The sequence below is a fragment of the Phalangium opilio genome, unplaced genomic scaffold, assembly GCF_054372755.1.
Source record: "Phalangium opilio isolate 3A_F unplaced genomic scaffold, DU_Popi_V2 ptg000038l_1, whole genome shotgun sequence".
NCBI lineage: Eukaryota > Metazoa > Arthropoda > Arachnida > Opiliones > Phalangiidae > Phalangium > Phalangium opilio.
Genome location: NW_028324161.1, coordinates 2,241,056 through 2,257,393, shown reverse-complemented (window position 1 = coordinate 2,257,393; position 16,338 = coordinate 2,241,056). Strand labels below are relative to the sequence as shown.

The 16,338-nt window shown below is 34.1% G+C and overlaps 1 protein-coding gene across 3 annotated transcripts; it reads right to left on the bottom strand.

Moving 5' to 3' along the window:
- Window positions 1-6,291: 6,291 nt before the first annotated feature.
- On the bottom strand, window positions 6,292-15,741 carry LOC149682620 (uncharacterized). 3 transcript variants are annotated; one of them, XM_089834258.1, is made up of 8 exons: window positions 15,603-15,741; window positions 15,410-15,524; window positions 15,266-15,347; window positions 14,634-14,671; window positions 7,830-10,683; window positions 6,948-6,999; window positions 6,741-6,886; window positions 6,292-6,625 (listed from the first exon to the last, which is right to left on the bottom strand). In XM_089834258.1, the coding sequence occupies exons 5-8, from the start codon at window positions 8,096-8,098 to the stop codon at window positions 6,565-6,567; spliced, it is 528 nt and encodes a 175-aa protein (XP_089690384.1). In that variant the 5' UTR covers window positions 8,099-10,683; window positions 14,634-14,671; window positions 15,266-15,347; window positions 15,410-15,524; window positions 15,603-15,741; the 3' UTR covers window positions 6,292-6,564. The 3 variants fall into 3 exon arrangements, with proteins under 3 accessions (XP_089690384.1, XP_089690383.1, XP_089690385.1); XM_089834257.1 differs by lacking the exon at window positions 14,634-14,671; XM_089834259.1 differs by lacking the exons at window positions 14,634-14,671; window positions 15,266-15,347; window positions 15,410-15,524; window positions 15,603-15,741 and having other exon boundaries at window positions 7,830-11,228.
- Window positions 15,742-16,338: the final 597 nt, after the last annotated feature.

Below are 16,338 nucleotides of genomic sequence, written 5' to 3'. Positions count from 1 at the left end.
CTATTAAGTCTCAACGCGAGCGAAAACGTGCGGAAAGTTCAACGTCTTGATGAAGTATAGTTGGCAGGAGAATCGAAAATGCGTCCTAAAGAAGATTATCCTGGACTAGGCAGAGTTGCGCGTGAAACAAAGATACAATTAGAGCCAGAAGCGACGCCGTATGCAGTTGCTATCCCATGACGTTGCCTCAAAGAGACGACTAATCGCCACGAACCACTAAAACTATCCAATTTGCCGGAACGCCCATGGCATACCATCTCTATGGATATGTTGCACCATGCTGGAAAGCACTATTTGGTAATCATTGATCAGTATTCCAAATTTATTGAAGCAGCCCCGATGAAAAACCAAACTACCAGACCGTCATCAACATAACTAAAGTTTTCTCACGGCATGGCATCCCGGAAATAGTTCGAAGTGACAACGGCACAAATTTGTCAGCCACTAGGACGAGGGAGTTTGCTGATTATGCAAAAGCATTTGGATTCAAATCGATCACAAGCAGCCCCAAGTACCCCCAAAGCAATGGATTTGCGGAAGCAGCGGTGAATATCGTGAAAAATCTTCTCAAAAAAATCAGAAGATCTATCACAAGGACTTCTAGCGTACAGATCCATTCCAATGACAAACGGATTCAGTCCCGCTCAACTACTAATGAACAGACGGTTAAGAACCAGGCTCCCAACGACGTACATATCTTTGAGACCACATATCTCTCCGCAAGCAGTTGTACGAGAGATGGAACAAGCCCAAAAACGAAATTTTGACCGTCACCATGGAGTGAAAGAACTGCCCAAATTGCAACCTGGAGACAGGGTATGGATAATTGATATGCGAAGAGAAGGGACAATTATAAGAAAAGCAGAGGAACCGAGGTCTTATATAATTGAGACAACGAACGGAAACTTGCGAAGGAATCGTTTCCACCTAATCACCTTACCAGGCAGAAGAACAAATAATACATAGTCTTCGCTAAGTCCTCAGGTTTCTGATATTGGTCCAGAAGATATGATAAGCCCGAAATCAAAGTCTACCATCCGGGATCCTGTCATACCTAGTAGCAGTACGGAACATCCTCCACCAGTCAACAGCCCAAGGAACAGAGACGTCCTTCAATCGAGACAGACTATGCGGAACGGATGAACGAGAAGACATCTGTAGCGAAGACCGTTCTGACAATGTCCAAGTTGCAGCCACTCAACAACAATCAGCAATCAGGGATGAAATACGCAATAACGGCACAAAAACAAGAAGCGGTCGCATTTCAAAACCAATAGTTATAGTCGGACAAATGGACCCAAGAAATAATCGAACATAGATCAAGAAAAGGGGATGTGACGTTATATCCATTATTGATCTATTGTTTTACTCTAATGTTTTATCAGTAAAAAAGTAACCTTGCAGTGTTGTAACGCATTCCTAGTTCATCCTTCATCATGTAGATAATAAAGACTATTTTAAAACTACTTATTTACGTGTACTCAATCAAGTAACAAAACTGATAGTAATGCGATATTTAACTGTCTCGGATCTGATGATGGAGTGAGGAAAGCAAGTGGCTAAAAGTCGGGTGAGTCTTTAACTTGTTAAATCATTTAATGAGGTAGTTTAATATTCTTAGATTGATTTTTGTACATTCATTATTATTAGTATTGAATATCCAAGTCGTCTAGATACGCATTATATGTAGTTCCAAAAATTAAAACGGCATAAATGTCATTTTAATATCTACCCTTATCGCTTTTGAATAATAACGTTTAATAGGCCACCTTTTAAATGATATACTCATATTTTTACTTTTTTTCCCATAAAAGTCGTTTTGCAACTTTAAATATCGGAAGTGAGCTCTAATTCTAACTGCTGAATATTTAAATAGCTTTTTTTCTATGATAATTAAGAATTTTGTCTTGTTTAAAAAGATTTTGGCACTATCGGTAATTCATCATCTAATTAATAATTTCTATGTAAGTATAACTGTAATAATGAGTTGTGCTTACTTATACTTGCCATAGGAACATTCGTGACAATATTTACGGTTATTCATAATATACAATCGGTTTACGTTCGGTCGGACGTTTTGGAAAAAGTGACCGGAATTCGAAATACAATTTTATTTCATCAGATTTCGTTTGATTTCATCGAATTCCATTTGATTTCATCGTTTTTCATTTGATTTCATAGGATTTCGTTTAATTTCAAAATTCTATAAAATCCAATGGATTTTGCTGCTTTTACCGTGATTTCGACGGATTTTGCGATATTTCATTAGAGTTTGTTGGATTTTGAGGTTTTTCGAGTGGTTTCGTCGGATTTTGTGATTTCTTTTAATTTTGAATTTTGTAATGGATTTTACGATTTCTTTACTGATTTTGCTCCTGATTTCGTGATTTCTTTGTTGAGTTCGTGATATCTTTGTTGATTTTTTGTTTTTTTACTGATTTTGTTCTATTTTTACTGATTTTGTGATTTTTTTACTGATTTTGTGATTTTTTTACTGATTTTGTGATTTTTTTACTGATTTTGTGATTTTTTACTGATTTTGTGATTTTTTTACTGATTTTGTGATTTTTTTACTGATTTTGTGATTTCGTTACTGATTTTTTGACTATGGAACGCCGTTTCGGCCAAAATTATTACTGGTTGTGGTCTAGATGGCGGGAGGTGGACTAGATAGCAGGTTGTGGTCTACATGGCAGTTTGTAATCTAGATAGCTGGTTGTGGTCTACATGGCAGGTTGTAGTCTAAATAGCGGGTTGTGGTCTAGATGGACTTAGAAATTTTTCTCTCTACAGAAAATTTGGTTCTTCAGAGAGACTTAAGAGGCGTTCCACAGCCCCTGTTATTATATTCTCCGATGTATATGAATTGAATACTCTTAATTTAAATAACATTTGTGGATATTTGTGACATTTCTTTGTTCAAATTTTAATGGTCAAAATATAAATTTATTTTCTGTATAATTTAAAGTAATGACTTCACGGCTAGGGGTCGGACAAATGGTGTTTTTGTGTGCTAGATTTTGAATATATGAGAGATTTTGATATTTTAAAGCTATTTTTTGGAGGAATTTAAGATTTCATTGTTAATTTTCTCATGGAAAATATTTAGGGGTTTGAGTTTTCGACCAAAATTTATGAGATTTTGAAAAGTGTCCAACCCCTCGCCTGACACGGTAATATTGCATGCAAGACCAGTTTATCAAGCATTAATTAATGATTTTATACATTTACCTATTGATTTATTGAAACTGAAAAAAAATCCTACAATAAACGCCACTTCAGTCTGAGGTATAACATTTTTCAAAGATAAAAAACGAAGTCCATCTAGACCACAACCCGTCATTAACATAAGTCTATAATATTCGTATAGGTCTGTTAGATTCGCTTATGTCTCTAAGATTCCCTTGAGCCTATAACATTCGCATAAAAAATGCAACAATTCTCTACTTAATTAGAACATAATTAATAAGGAAAGAACAATACACAAATTCTAAAGCGATTCCAATTGAAGTATTTTAAAAATGACATCGTGAAAGGAACATAAAGCTACTAAGAGGATGTTCACTTCAGTTTTTATTTAAAGAGAACACCATCAGATAATTTATTGGGCACTATTATATTATGATCCCACCAAGTTTTTCATTATGTATGATTTGGACTGCAGCTTTTTGGTATTGTTGATATTGTATATCAAATAACGCATGTGGTTAACCCCTTGCCTGAAATCTTTACCCCTCCTATTGATGGTGACATCTCCAATAGGTTTTTAAAACAAATTTCTTTCTTGGCTTCAAATTCTTTCAAAATTGTTGTGTCATTGTAGAATATTTTCAATTAATTTTAGTTATGATACGGAATTAGTAAAATCATCTTTTTATAATTGAAATTGAGTTTTTTCTAAAGCGCCTTTGATTTTATTAAAATCAAAGTTATCATGATTTCAAGTTGAATAGTAAATTTCAGTCAAGAATCTAAACTATTCTGATTAATTAACAATTTCATAACAGTTTAATAGAATTTTACCGGAATTGAAAAATAAAGTATAAAGGGAAATTTCAGATTTTAAGCATAACGGATACAGAACTTTCTAAGAATTTGCGAAGCTGGCAAATTTTTCAGTATTTTTAGCCACCTCGTTTGATGTACATCTAACGATGGGGGTATTAGTTTGGATTGGTCTGAAGAAGTATCGTTCGTTTTTTTAAAGGAAGAGTGAAAAAGGGATTTTTGATTTTCAAAGGGTGGGGATTATGATTTGTCTATAACAGTGCAATGTGAATATACAACACATGTTAATGATTGCACTTAGAGTGAAAAGGGATAAATTATGTTAAGGCGATATTTTTCATTAATTGGTGATTTTAAAGGGAAAGGCTTATGATCTATCTCTATCAGTACAATGCGGATGCACTGTGAAAATATTAATACTCGAAGGGCTACTCACTTCCCCAAAAAATGTACACCAGATTACTTATTTCCAAATATTTCCAATTTATTTCTATTATTTTTGTATTTCCCGATATTTCTCCTAAAATTTCCAATATTTTCACTATATTTCCTTCGTATTTCTAATATCTCTAAGTATTTCTATTATTTTTGTATTTCTCTTTATTTCCCGATATTTCTCCTAAAATTTAGAACATTCTCACGATATTTCCTTTAAATTTCCAATATTTCTAATATTTCTCAGTATTTCTATTATTCCTTCGTATTTCAAATATTTCTCAGTATTTCTAATATTGCTTCGTATTTCTAATATTTCTGACTAATTCTATTATTTAATAGCATTAATGACATTTCTGACTAATTCTATTATTTAATAGCATTAATGATATTTCTGACTAATCCTCTCAACCATCATCATAACAATAATCTAAAACCTATACGGCTAAATGAAGTTGGAATCGTTTTTAAAAGACTACTTTTTAAGACTTTCAGTATTAATATCAATTCAATTCAATTCAAATTTTTTTTAGTTCCATTGTTTAAAGATTTCATTTGTTTCATAAGTTTATAAGATATGTTCCATAAGTTTGTCACTGGTAATTGAGAGTTTGTCATGAAGTAACGTAGGTGAAACGTCATATAATCTCTTAAAGTGACGCCGGGTGAAGCTCTGTCAAAGGCTTAGTAAAATGAACTGTAGAACCGAGTGTAGTCAATTCTTGCATCGTTCTTGAACTTGCTCTCAGTAAGTCACTAGCATTACGAAGCGTAGGAAGTGTCATGCTTATGGAGCATATCTTATAAACTTATGGTATTTTTTATTTAGTATACTTCCATATTAAAACCAAAACATATTAGTATTTAAGAAAACTAATTAGAAACAATCTGAATTTCAAATGTAAAAGATTCCCGCTGCAACTTTGGATAATATCTCAACTTGTGACGTCACGCGTTTCATAAAGCAGGCCGCCCAAAACTTTTCTCAAACCGAAGACGGATCGAGACCCCCTTAGGCTTAACCAGGGAATTTTCTGAATCACGAACTTACACGCCTTTTAGAGAGTAACTCGCATCCCTCAGAAAATGCTGAGGAAAATACCCATCTCTGCTTCTTTGTCTACCAGACATTTCCAAGATTTCGCCATATTTCCCGAATTTCCGATGATATTTCTATAGATTTCCATGATTAGCTCCTATTTCTAATATTTCTGATACTTCCACAGATTTTAGATATTTTTCATTATTTCCCAATATTTCTCATTACTTCCCTATATTTCCGATATTTCTCATTATTTCCAATATTTCTCATTATTTCAGATATTTCCCTATATTTCCGATATTTCTCATTATTTCCAATATTTCTCATTATTTCAGATATTTCCCTATATTTCCGATATTTCTCAAAATTTCGATATTTCTCGAAATTTTTAAATATATTTCCTAAGGCTTGTACACCATATTTCGTAAGTGGCTAGCCCCTCGCAAATACTAATCTCTGTAGTCTTTTATGAACACACAAATTAATCATATTGCCTTACCTAAAACGAAAATTTCATTCTCTCTATAAAGTTTCTCACGCTTTAAGCCATGACTTTTCTAAGAATCCGAAATTTCTTTACAATAAAAAGTACGGGTTTTACACAAAGAAAGAACTCCAGTTGGGTGTTTTACCGAATTCTTTCTCTATCAAACGCTTCTGGGCATAAGTTCATGTTATAAATTTATAAGATGCGATATGTAAGTGTCGGCATAAGTTTATGTTGTAAAGTTAAATGAGCGTTATGCGTTTGATAATTTTAGCATTGCTAAAGGTAACTCATAGAGGGGATAATCACTATAACCACAACCTGCTATCTAGTCCACATCCCGCCATCTAGACCACAACCAGTAATAATTTTGGCCAAAACAGCGTTCCATACTTAACCCCGACCTCTATGAAATATCTGCATAATGCAGCTTTTAGGAATAAATTTTTTTTTTCAAATTTTTAAGTTCTTAAAATTATGATTATTTGGAAGTAATTAGTAAAGCTCTAAACTAGCACGTTGTATAGAGGCTTATAAGCTAGAGCCTCGCGAACCCAGACTTGAGGAACTCAAAAAAACCACTTCTAAAACCTCAATCCCCCAGTGCTACTGTAATAACAACGCAGTTTTTCAGATTAGGCAACGAGTTGTGACTGTGCATAAAGAAAGAAAAAACAAACAAACAACAAATCACTTTCTCAAATATATATAAGATCAATAACCTGAAACGTGATGTTAAATTCCTGCTTAGTCTATAAGATGACTTACCTTCTGCAACGTTCAATTGGTATATAAGTGTCATTTTTAATCTTGAAGTTACGGTCTCTGAACATACATCTGTACAATACATCTAAGAAGTTTTCCGGTTTAGTCATGAAAGCTAGAGCGTCATCACTCTTTAGCACGTTGGAATCCTAGGAAAATGTTAAATAATTTGAACAATTGCGAAAAATATATCCGAAAACCTGAACTTACAGTTTCGCCGCATAAATATTTTCTCTTGTAGCACAGAATCCTCAATAAAATACTGAAAATCAGACCAGTAAAATAAAATATGCGTTTGTCATTTTTGGAAGAGGTATGAGGCCTAACAGTGTTTTGTATTTTGAAATTTTGTTTTTTTTTAAATTTGTAGTACTCCACTCAAACCATCATTTAAGAAATGTGGCAGAAAAGAAATTATGAAGTAAGGTAGGATTATAGTGTGGAGTTGTTATATTCAATTACAGATCCATAATGTGCTGTGGGATTAAAGTGTTAACAATAGACTCCTAAGAGGATTGAAATCGTTTTTATAATTAATTTTTTTCTTGTTTCTATTAAAGTACTACGGCTAAAAAACCTTAGTGCCCCTTGGAGCTATTAAAAACTTGTTTATAAAAAGAAATGATACTTCATGGATTTTATATTTTACTTTATTTTAAAATAATTTAAAATATAAAATCATGATGTAGCACTTCTTTTTATAAACAAGTTTTTAATAGAAAATTTACCCATTTTTTTAACATTTACGGTTATAGGAGCCAACAAAACATACTATATTGGTCTGATCAAATTACTATAAAGTATAAACCGATTATGTTAATAGAGCGAATGGATAAAAGCCCATCAGAAGAGTATATATCTTCGGTAAATAAAAAATGTCAATCGGTTTCAAAGGGAAAGGAATAGTAAACGACTGTGGCCTCGTGTAGAAATGATACTTTGTACACATGTATAGGTAAATATGGGTGGGATTTTAAAAAGACCGATCAGATGCAATTAGTTACGTTGGGTTTTAAGAGTTCCCCAGTCCAACGCAGCTAATTGAACATGCACAAACTTCTTGACACATTTGAAATAAAAATTGTTACTTACGCTGAATTGTAGCAAACGGTTATGGCTGGAAGTTTTGGTATCCTTTGTATCAGTACTTCAGCATCAACGGCCGTTTCATATGCGAAGAAGTTAGCCATGAACGAAACCAACTGCCTGATGCAAAACACGATGCACACGAAGTAAACTATACTGTTTAAACGAAACTTATTCAATTTGAATCGCTGGGTGTTTGGCTTCATTTCTGCTAGGATCTCATTGACACTAGATACTATCAGTAACACTGTTCTCGTTCTTGTGGTTGACGACATGATTCGCCCAGTTTTGGGCAACTTCACTTGAATAGACTCTTAAATATTGTAAGATTTATTTATCTCTCTTATAGTGTATATTATATTAAATTTTTGATTTATACAAGTACTTATACTATTATATTGGGAAATAAGAAAAACTTGATTGGGGGCATCAAACACAACGTTGTAAAAATTAATTATACTTCAGCGAGAATAATTTAACATAGACCGAGTTAAATTCAATTAAAGAATTCACTAAACATTCATTAAGTCTCATGTTTAACGCTCAGGGGAAATTGTCGAGTCTTTTGGCTTACTATACTGTCTTCATAACTTCAGTAAATGATCCCAAACCGATTTAATATGAAATGAAAGGGTTTACCAATATTTAATATTATATTATTTATTCCAGTAGAAAGGCTTTGGTCTTTTTTTGTACGCGCTTTTTTATCCCATTAGACTGTCTATGAGTAAAATGACCACTTTCCTTACTCTTCAAAGATATCATAAAAATGATCGATAACCCAGGTGCGAAATGAAACAGATGGATATTTACATTATTTATTTATGAAAAACCTTTCGGTATAAATTATTAATCATGAATATTGAAGTATAGAATGTGCGGTTTTCTGCAAGAGTGGTAAAATTAAAAGTTGTTTCAGTGGAATGGAATCTCGTTTTTTATTCATTTGTCCTCTTCTGCGACTGCGTACAGTATGATATTTTAACTCAATTGAAAAATAATGAACTTTTTTCTTGGTCGGATTAGTTTTTTCTGTGATAGATTTTGTTAGGCAACCCATATTGTTGAGTTTCCAGTATAAATAATGAGATTCGAATCAATCGACATTATCAGGAGCAATGCTTAATACTGTTGCCGGCGTTGATGATGAAATTTTTTCGAAAGCTCCCTTTTTTAGTACACATGAGGGTGGAAACTGCTCCCCCATCTAAAGTCGAGACGCGATGAGATTAGATGAGTAGATAATGTTTAAAAGGGTCATCATAAATGAAAATTGGATTTAGAAACTTACTAACCTTTCACAAAATCGCGAACTAAGTATTTGATAGAATGTAATGAAAACGGAAAAGAGTAAAATCAACTAATCTGGGTGTACGGTAGTGCACCCGTCAAGTTGAGCACTTCGTGCACTCACGAAAATCACTCCGAACACTCGCAAAAAGCACTTCGAACACTCACCAAAAATACTTCGGACACTCTTTTCTTGAAGAAAATTGGGCACTTAAAAGTTCCCCGTATCTTCATTGTAGCTAAAAGTGGAATTCTGAAATTTCACATAGCAAGAAAACTAAATGTATCGAATATATTACCCCCAAATATCAAGTTTGTAGCTAATATAGTTTATGGAATATTAAAAATAATTAAATTAATTTGGGATTCAAGTAGTAATTAATTCATAAAGAATGAAAATGTTTTTTTAATTCAAAAACTAGATGTCGCGGAGCTTCAATCAAAGGTTTACGCAGTTGCGCACTTGCGCTGTTCGTACTTGTAACTGTATTTCGAAACCGTTATATACTACCAGAAATACACAGTATAATATATCTCTTCCTAAGAAGTGTACCACAAAGTAACATGATTCTTCCCAACATTGGAACAATTAGAGCAAGGTTGCAAAACCGAAGCACAGTTCCCTTATCATTACTCTCCTAAAGACTCCTATCGCTTGTGCCTTGTTAATTTTGTGCTACGTCAAGACGAAGTTTATGGGTTGATTGCTGAGGATTTCAGTTATATAATTCAAACCATGGTGAGATGTCCCTCTTTAGTTTGATGAGCAGGAGAGAAAACAAAAAGAGTATGCCTGGGAAGATAACTAAAGTATTAAGAAGATACAGAGTGACTACCAATTTGTGTATGGCGAAACAAAAGGCATACGCTTCACTTCAATTATCTTTTAGTCACGTGTCTCAAAAATGTTCAATTTTTCTTTGTTCAAACCATGTAAAACACAAAAAAAGGTGAATACTTAACGAAGAAAGTATATATTTATTTTTATATTTAAGAAAATCTTGTTTCTCATCTCAGAGTTAATATAGAAAGTGTAATATAGTAGTATATCTTAGTGTCTGTTTATGTGCGTCCGTGGTTACACTAATAGCTCGATAATATTCTACTGGATGAGGCAATATTTTGGTTTTCTTAACTTGTTAATCATCTGTGGACTAACTTCACTATACATATTTAATTCAATAGTTTTCTTGTTAGTCTGAAATACAAAACTCGGCTTCGTCATCTTACGAAACGAAGTTCAGAAACTGTATTTTCTATTATTTCAATTGATGGATGATGCATATATGAATTTTGCATTGGGTTTCGAACAGTCATTTTGGTTTCATTTTCCAATATATTTTTTTACAGTAGACATATCTTCTTGATACGTTTTGTCGATAGTTTTTATTTAACGTTAATAGAGATGATATAATGATAACATATGATTGAAATCTTATGTAACAAACACAAACTTTATCTTAAGAAATACTATTGTAATAGCATTTACAATAATATCCGAGAGTCGAGGAACGGATAGACCTAACCAAATACCTACAACACCACCAACAGAACTGAAGAAATCTATAGCCTGTGAATTATAAAAAAACAAATATGTATCAAAACCATATAGACTATACGCGCCGAGCGAGCCGCCGCGTTCGCCATCTAGCGGATATTTAGAGAACAAATTGGTGGGAAAATGACAGCGTCTTTAAATGAAGCCATAGGGTTGTTGTGTAGTTACTTGTAGGAATTATTACTGAAATTCCCTAGAACATTTTCGAAGTTCTAGAATTCATTGCATTAAAAGAAATGAATGAATTAACGCGCTTAAACAGAAAAAGTAAGTTTTTAGGCTTTATCTTATGTAATCCCAACACCCAAATTAAATTTACACAACGCCTACGAGATGTAAATAGGTACAGTTAACCTCAAAAATGTGTCTGTCTGGAAGCACTTGACAGCTAACTTAATTAACTTACAATATAAACATATTTATTTAATTTGAACACTTACATAGATGGTAATATCATAAACTTCTTTAGTTACAGAAGCTTCCCTGAGCCGACGGTATTAACTTCGTTTGGTTTACAAACATCTCTTACGTTGAAAATGTGTTTAGTTTCTATTAGATTTTATTAGAGATGGGCCGATACCGATGCCATATCGGTATCGGTACCGATATTTGGCTTTAACCGATATATCGGTATCGGTTAAAAATGAACCGATATTTCTACCCGATATTTTTTGAAGAAAATAAATACTTATGTTGAGAGTAGATGGCGCCATAAGACCTAAACTCTGAGACAGCACAGTTTTTCATCTATTTTTGGATAACGTAACTAGTATCTAAAATGGGTTTTTCGTATGATAAGCCAGTTTTATAGTTTCAAGTACCGAAATTGGATCGAGAATCATCTATAGAGATGGGCCGATACCGATACCATATCGGTATCGGTTTGATATCGGTTTAATCGAAGGATCGGGTAAAATATCGGTATCGGTACGTATCGGTTTCCCAAGTATCGGATCATATCGGTATCGGTTTGAACTGGTATCGGCCCATCTCTAGATTTTATACTTTTCGACGAGTAGAATCCCCAAAATAATTTTGTAAACCTTCTAAAGCTAAAAATACGACGTATTTTATAATTGTAGCGCTCCCCATTTGTAAACTGCTAATCTACCATTCGCGAACTTCCCGCCAAGAGTTTTAAATTCAGTCCGCTAGAGGCGCTGCGTGCTAGGTAACCTCTCAATCCTCGGCGCGTATTGGCCTATCTGTCTTCATAAATCTTGGTCAAACAGTAACGAGCGAATGGCCTTTGAGAGCCTTTTGTTCAAAAATAAATTAACTTCTTAATAACCCGTTTTTAAAGGAAACCTTTTGCCTATACTCTAAGAAATATTTGCTCCAACCTGAACAAATAATTGTCAGTGGCGTAACTACAGGGGTGCAGAGCCCGCAACTGCGGGCGGGCCCAAGGCTTTTGGGGGCCGTTTCGAAATTTTGCTTATGGACTGATTGTCCCATATTTTTTAAAGTGTCCTATACTTCCCCAAATCGTCCAATAAAGTCCTATATTTTCGAGATTTCAAAGTAATTTTTATAATCACAGCTGTATGACGTTTTAAATGCAGAATTAGTGATATCTCATATGGTCAGACCAAAAAATCGCGTCGCTCGCTTCGATCGCTCAGGTATTTTTTATTTTCAATTCTCACATAATTGAATTTCTACGATTTCTTAAGGTATTTATATGAAATAATAACAATTTCTTTACATTCTGAGCTGCACTCCAAATAACACAACATAATTTTGCCTCAGACCTTGCATTTAAATATATAATCCCACTGATTAAATGAATTATTGCACATATGTTTAATTGTAAAAAATAGTTTTGAAAATCTGTTTTCTCTGAAAACCTCTCTTCCTACCTGACCTTTTAAAATAGCTTGATTTGGTCATTTGGTCTCTTTACAGTTTAATTGTCACTTTTTCAAGTAAATCTAAATGTATGTCTGTGTGAGCCATTTAGCATTTGTTTAGATCTAGGTGCGAGGTATACGTTCATTTGAAGAATCTTACGTTCTCAATAAAATAAAATTATCTACACTCTAAATCATGTCACTTATGAGTCATGTTTAATACTACAATTTGATTAACCTGGTCCAATATAATGCTATAATTTTGCGAAGAGAATCCTATTTCCAGCCACATCGTATATACGATGGCCTATTAGTTTGACATAGTGTGTAGAAGAAGAAGATGATGATGTTTCGTTCGTTATTTTTAAATAGTACTTCGTAAAACTACTTCTAGATGGCGCTGGCTCCATAATTTATTTTGAACAATTTTTAAATTCGAACCCAGGACCTACGGCATGCCAGCCTGATACTATACAGTCGCTTGTTCAAATAGGGTTGCAGAGATAGTAGGAGTGAGAAAGAATGTATGTAGGAGCTGTGCTTAGTGACTCGTGAGTTACAAGAGAGAGAGGAATGGGAGGGATTTAGAACAGGTCCGAGCCGCCGAGAATTCTAGCAGCGCGCTTTGGCAACTTTTTTCTTTCTTCTTAGCTACAAGGTATCGATGGTACTAATAGTTTTACCCGAAGCGTAGTGGCAGTAGAAGTATTAGTAATTAAATTAGTAACGGGCGTTGGCGATATGTGATTCACTTTGTCAAGCAGCCATTGAAAAATTATTCCCCTGACCGGTATATTAGGGGATATTTCACAAGAAGTATATTTATTGTAGTAGGGATAGCAAGAGTACGTAAACGATGTGGCTTAATTATGGGCTAGATCATCTTGTTTGTCTTAAAAATACTTCCAAGAAGTTAAAGAAATAGCGACGTGATTTAAAAATTATCTCAAATCTAAAGAAAACCTTACTTTTTTGAGAGTTTCAACTCTTCTGATTTCAAAAATATGCTTGATAAATATCTCAATATGAGGGAAAACACAGAAAAAAACACTTCGAAAACTTGAAATTTTGGGGGGGGGGGGGCAAAAGAAAATTTGCGGAGAAGATTTTTGGCGGATTTTTTTCCTTGATACGCCACTCACGGCATCTCGCGGGAAAGCCAAGCACGAGCGCCCGAGACTGCCAAGTCTACTAATGCCACGCGAATCTGAATAGAATAGGCTTAACGCGGCGCTGAGACGCTAACAGGCGACATCTAGAGTGAAAATTGCTCCTTACTACGTTATGAAACGAAACAAAATTTTAACTAGGCCTTTTGCTTTGATTGCAATTTTATAAATTGCTACGAAACCAAATAAAGAAGTAAATATAATATAATAAACTAGAATTTTCTAGGTTTTTTCGCAATTTAAGTTTGTGGATGACGAAAATTATGTCACTAACACTTTAAGGCCCAGCATTGCAGTTTAGCGGAGTGAGCAGGGTTGGCAAAAACTAGTTTTTGCCGGGACACGTGGAAAAAACCGGTAAAAACCGGCAAAAACGGAAAAAACCGGCAAAAACTAAATTCATGGTTACAAAGTGGTAAACTAGCGAGTTTTAAGTGCATTTTCGTGATGTTTGTTATTGTTATGTTAGAAAAATAACAATAGTATTTTTAATTTTTAAATTTGAGGTGGTTATTACTTTATTAAATTTTTAGTATTCAAATTTGCCAGGTTTTTCGCGAATATTTAACAAATAATTAGTCAAATACTTCACATAGCAACTGGAAAAAACCTTAAAAAGTGGAAAAAACCGCGGAAAAATTAGTTTTTGCCACCCGGTTTTTACCAGGTAAAAACCGCGGTTTTTTCCACCCCTGGCAAAAACTTGCCAACCCTGGGAGTGAGCCATGTATGTGCCAGAAATTTTAGTCGAGAGCCGCAACAAGACGCATTGTTATAAATTATGAAAGGGAAAAGTTGTAACGTTCGTGATGCTTTCATACTTTTTGAAACCTCGACACTCAAGAAGGGGCCCTAATTGTCGAATTGCGGGCGGGCCCGACAAACGTCGTTACGCCACTGATAATTATGCAAAGCCTCAACACACTGGGAGTCCACTTACGCGTTCAGTTTTGAACAGTAAATACAGGTACCAAAATTCTGCATAAGGCAAGAAAATAATAACAATAAGTTATAAATGTACTAAAGTAATAATCTTAGTACAAAGCAAGAAAAAACCAGATACTTAAAGAAACGACTACTTAAAGAAACGACTATTTAAAGGAACATCAATTAAATACAATCTTAACTCTAAAACCTAATTCCACTAAATCGGGAATTATATGGCATATCGCATTTTTGTCCACTGCTTTTTTACCACTGGCGCAATTTCGGAAAAAATATTTAACCAGAAATATAGAGATAAGAATGACATTTTGACCACTAGAAGTCGCTATAAACAAAATTTGTGGGTGGAGCCTAAATATAAGAAGATGAAGTCTCTTAATAAGGTGTGCGAGGATGGTACCAGAGGCTAAAGCTATGGTCCGACGTTCTTAGTACATAGATCCGTTTTTGATATACTTTTATAATATGCATTCTTAATTCTATTTTCGAGATAAAAAATCCTTAAAAGGAAAAAATGTAGCTTTCTTTAAGATATGTACTAGATAAACGTAAATGAAAGGTAATCAATAAAATATTGGGAAAATAAGGTCCATGAGCCTGCCTTAAAAGTTTTATTTAGAGACTTACTTCAATTAGGGGCCGATGCTTGAAAACTATAATGGTGTGGCCACGTAGCTCCTGATAAATGTCCATGATTCTTTCCCTATTCCTGCCATATTAAGAATGAGTTATTGAAATTTAATCATAGAAATTTACTAGAAAGGTACTAACATTAATTTTCCTGTTTGAACAACACTGTAGTCAAAATGCTCAACTCTGCAGTCCAATGGACATTTTGATTGACATCCTTCCTTAATATTGCTTTTATTGACTGAAAAGCAATTCGCTGCAAAAATATGGGAACATCATTTCTACATCCTACATGCTAGCATTAATTTATATAAATACTAAGTGTACGAAATACTTTATATACACATCCATGACGCTAGAAACTATTAATCGAATACCACTTTGTCAAAAAAGAAAGCCAAGAAATCAAAAATCATTAAGAAACAATTGTTTAACTTGTAGCGTATTATTAGGGTCGAACCAGAATGGTGTTGAAATTTATTTTCGAGGAATTGTAAGAGAATAGGAGGGCATTATAGGGAGGGGACCCCCTCTGCGACCCCCTTTCCGCCCCCCATTTCTATTTCAGGGAAACCCCCTTCTCCCCCTCCCCTTATCGTACTTGAGGGAAACGGAACATTTGCTGCAACCCCCCTTTACGCCCCCCATTTCTATTTCAGGGAAAACCCCCTAATCCCCCTCCCCCCTTGTCGTACTTGAGGGCAACGGAACATTTGCTGCAACCCTCCCCCCTTTCGAATTTAAAAGGGTATATTGTAGTTGAAAAACAAGATGATCAAGACCCTAATATTAGTTTTCAAAAAAATTTATTTTCATATCATTTACATATCTTTTTCCAATTTAGTTTTAAAATGTTTTAGTTGGGAAATTATTTAGCTCTAAAGATTAAATGGTTTTAAAGTACACGCGTAATTTTTCTTTTCTAAGGTTTCTTTAAATTTAAGAATGATTTGCGTAGGAACGATTTCCTTCGAGTCGCGAGAGTACTCCTTGAGCTTAGATTTGTTCTTTAAGGATCTTATTCAAAAGTGTAGTTTGTAGTTGAAAAACAAGATTTCCTAAGACCTTAA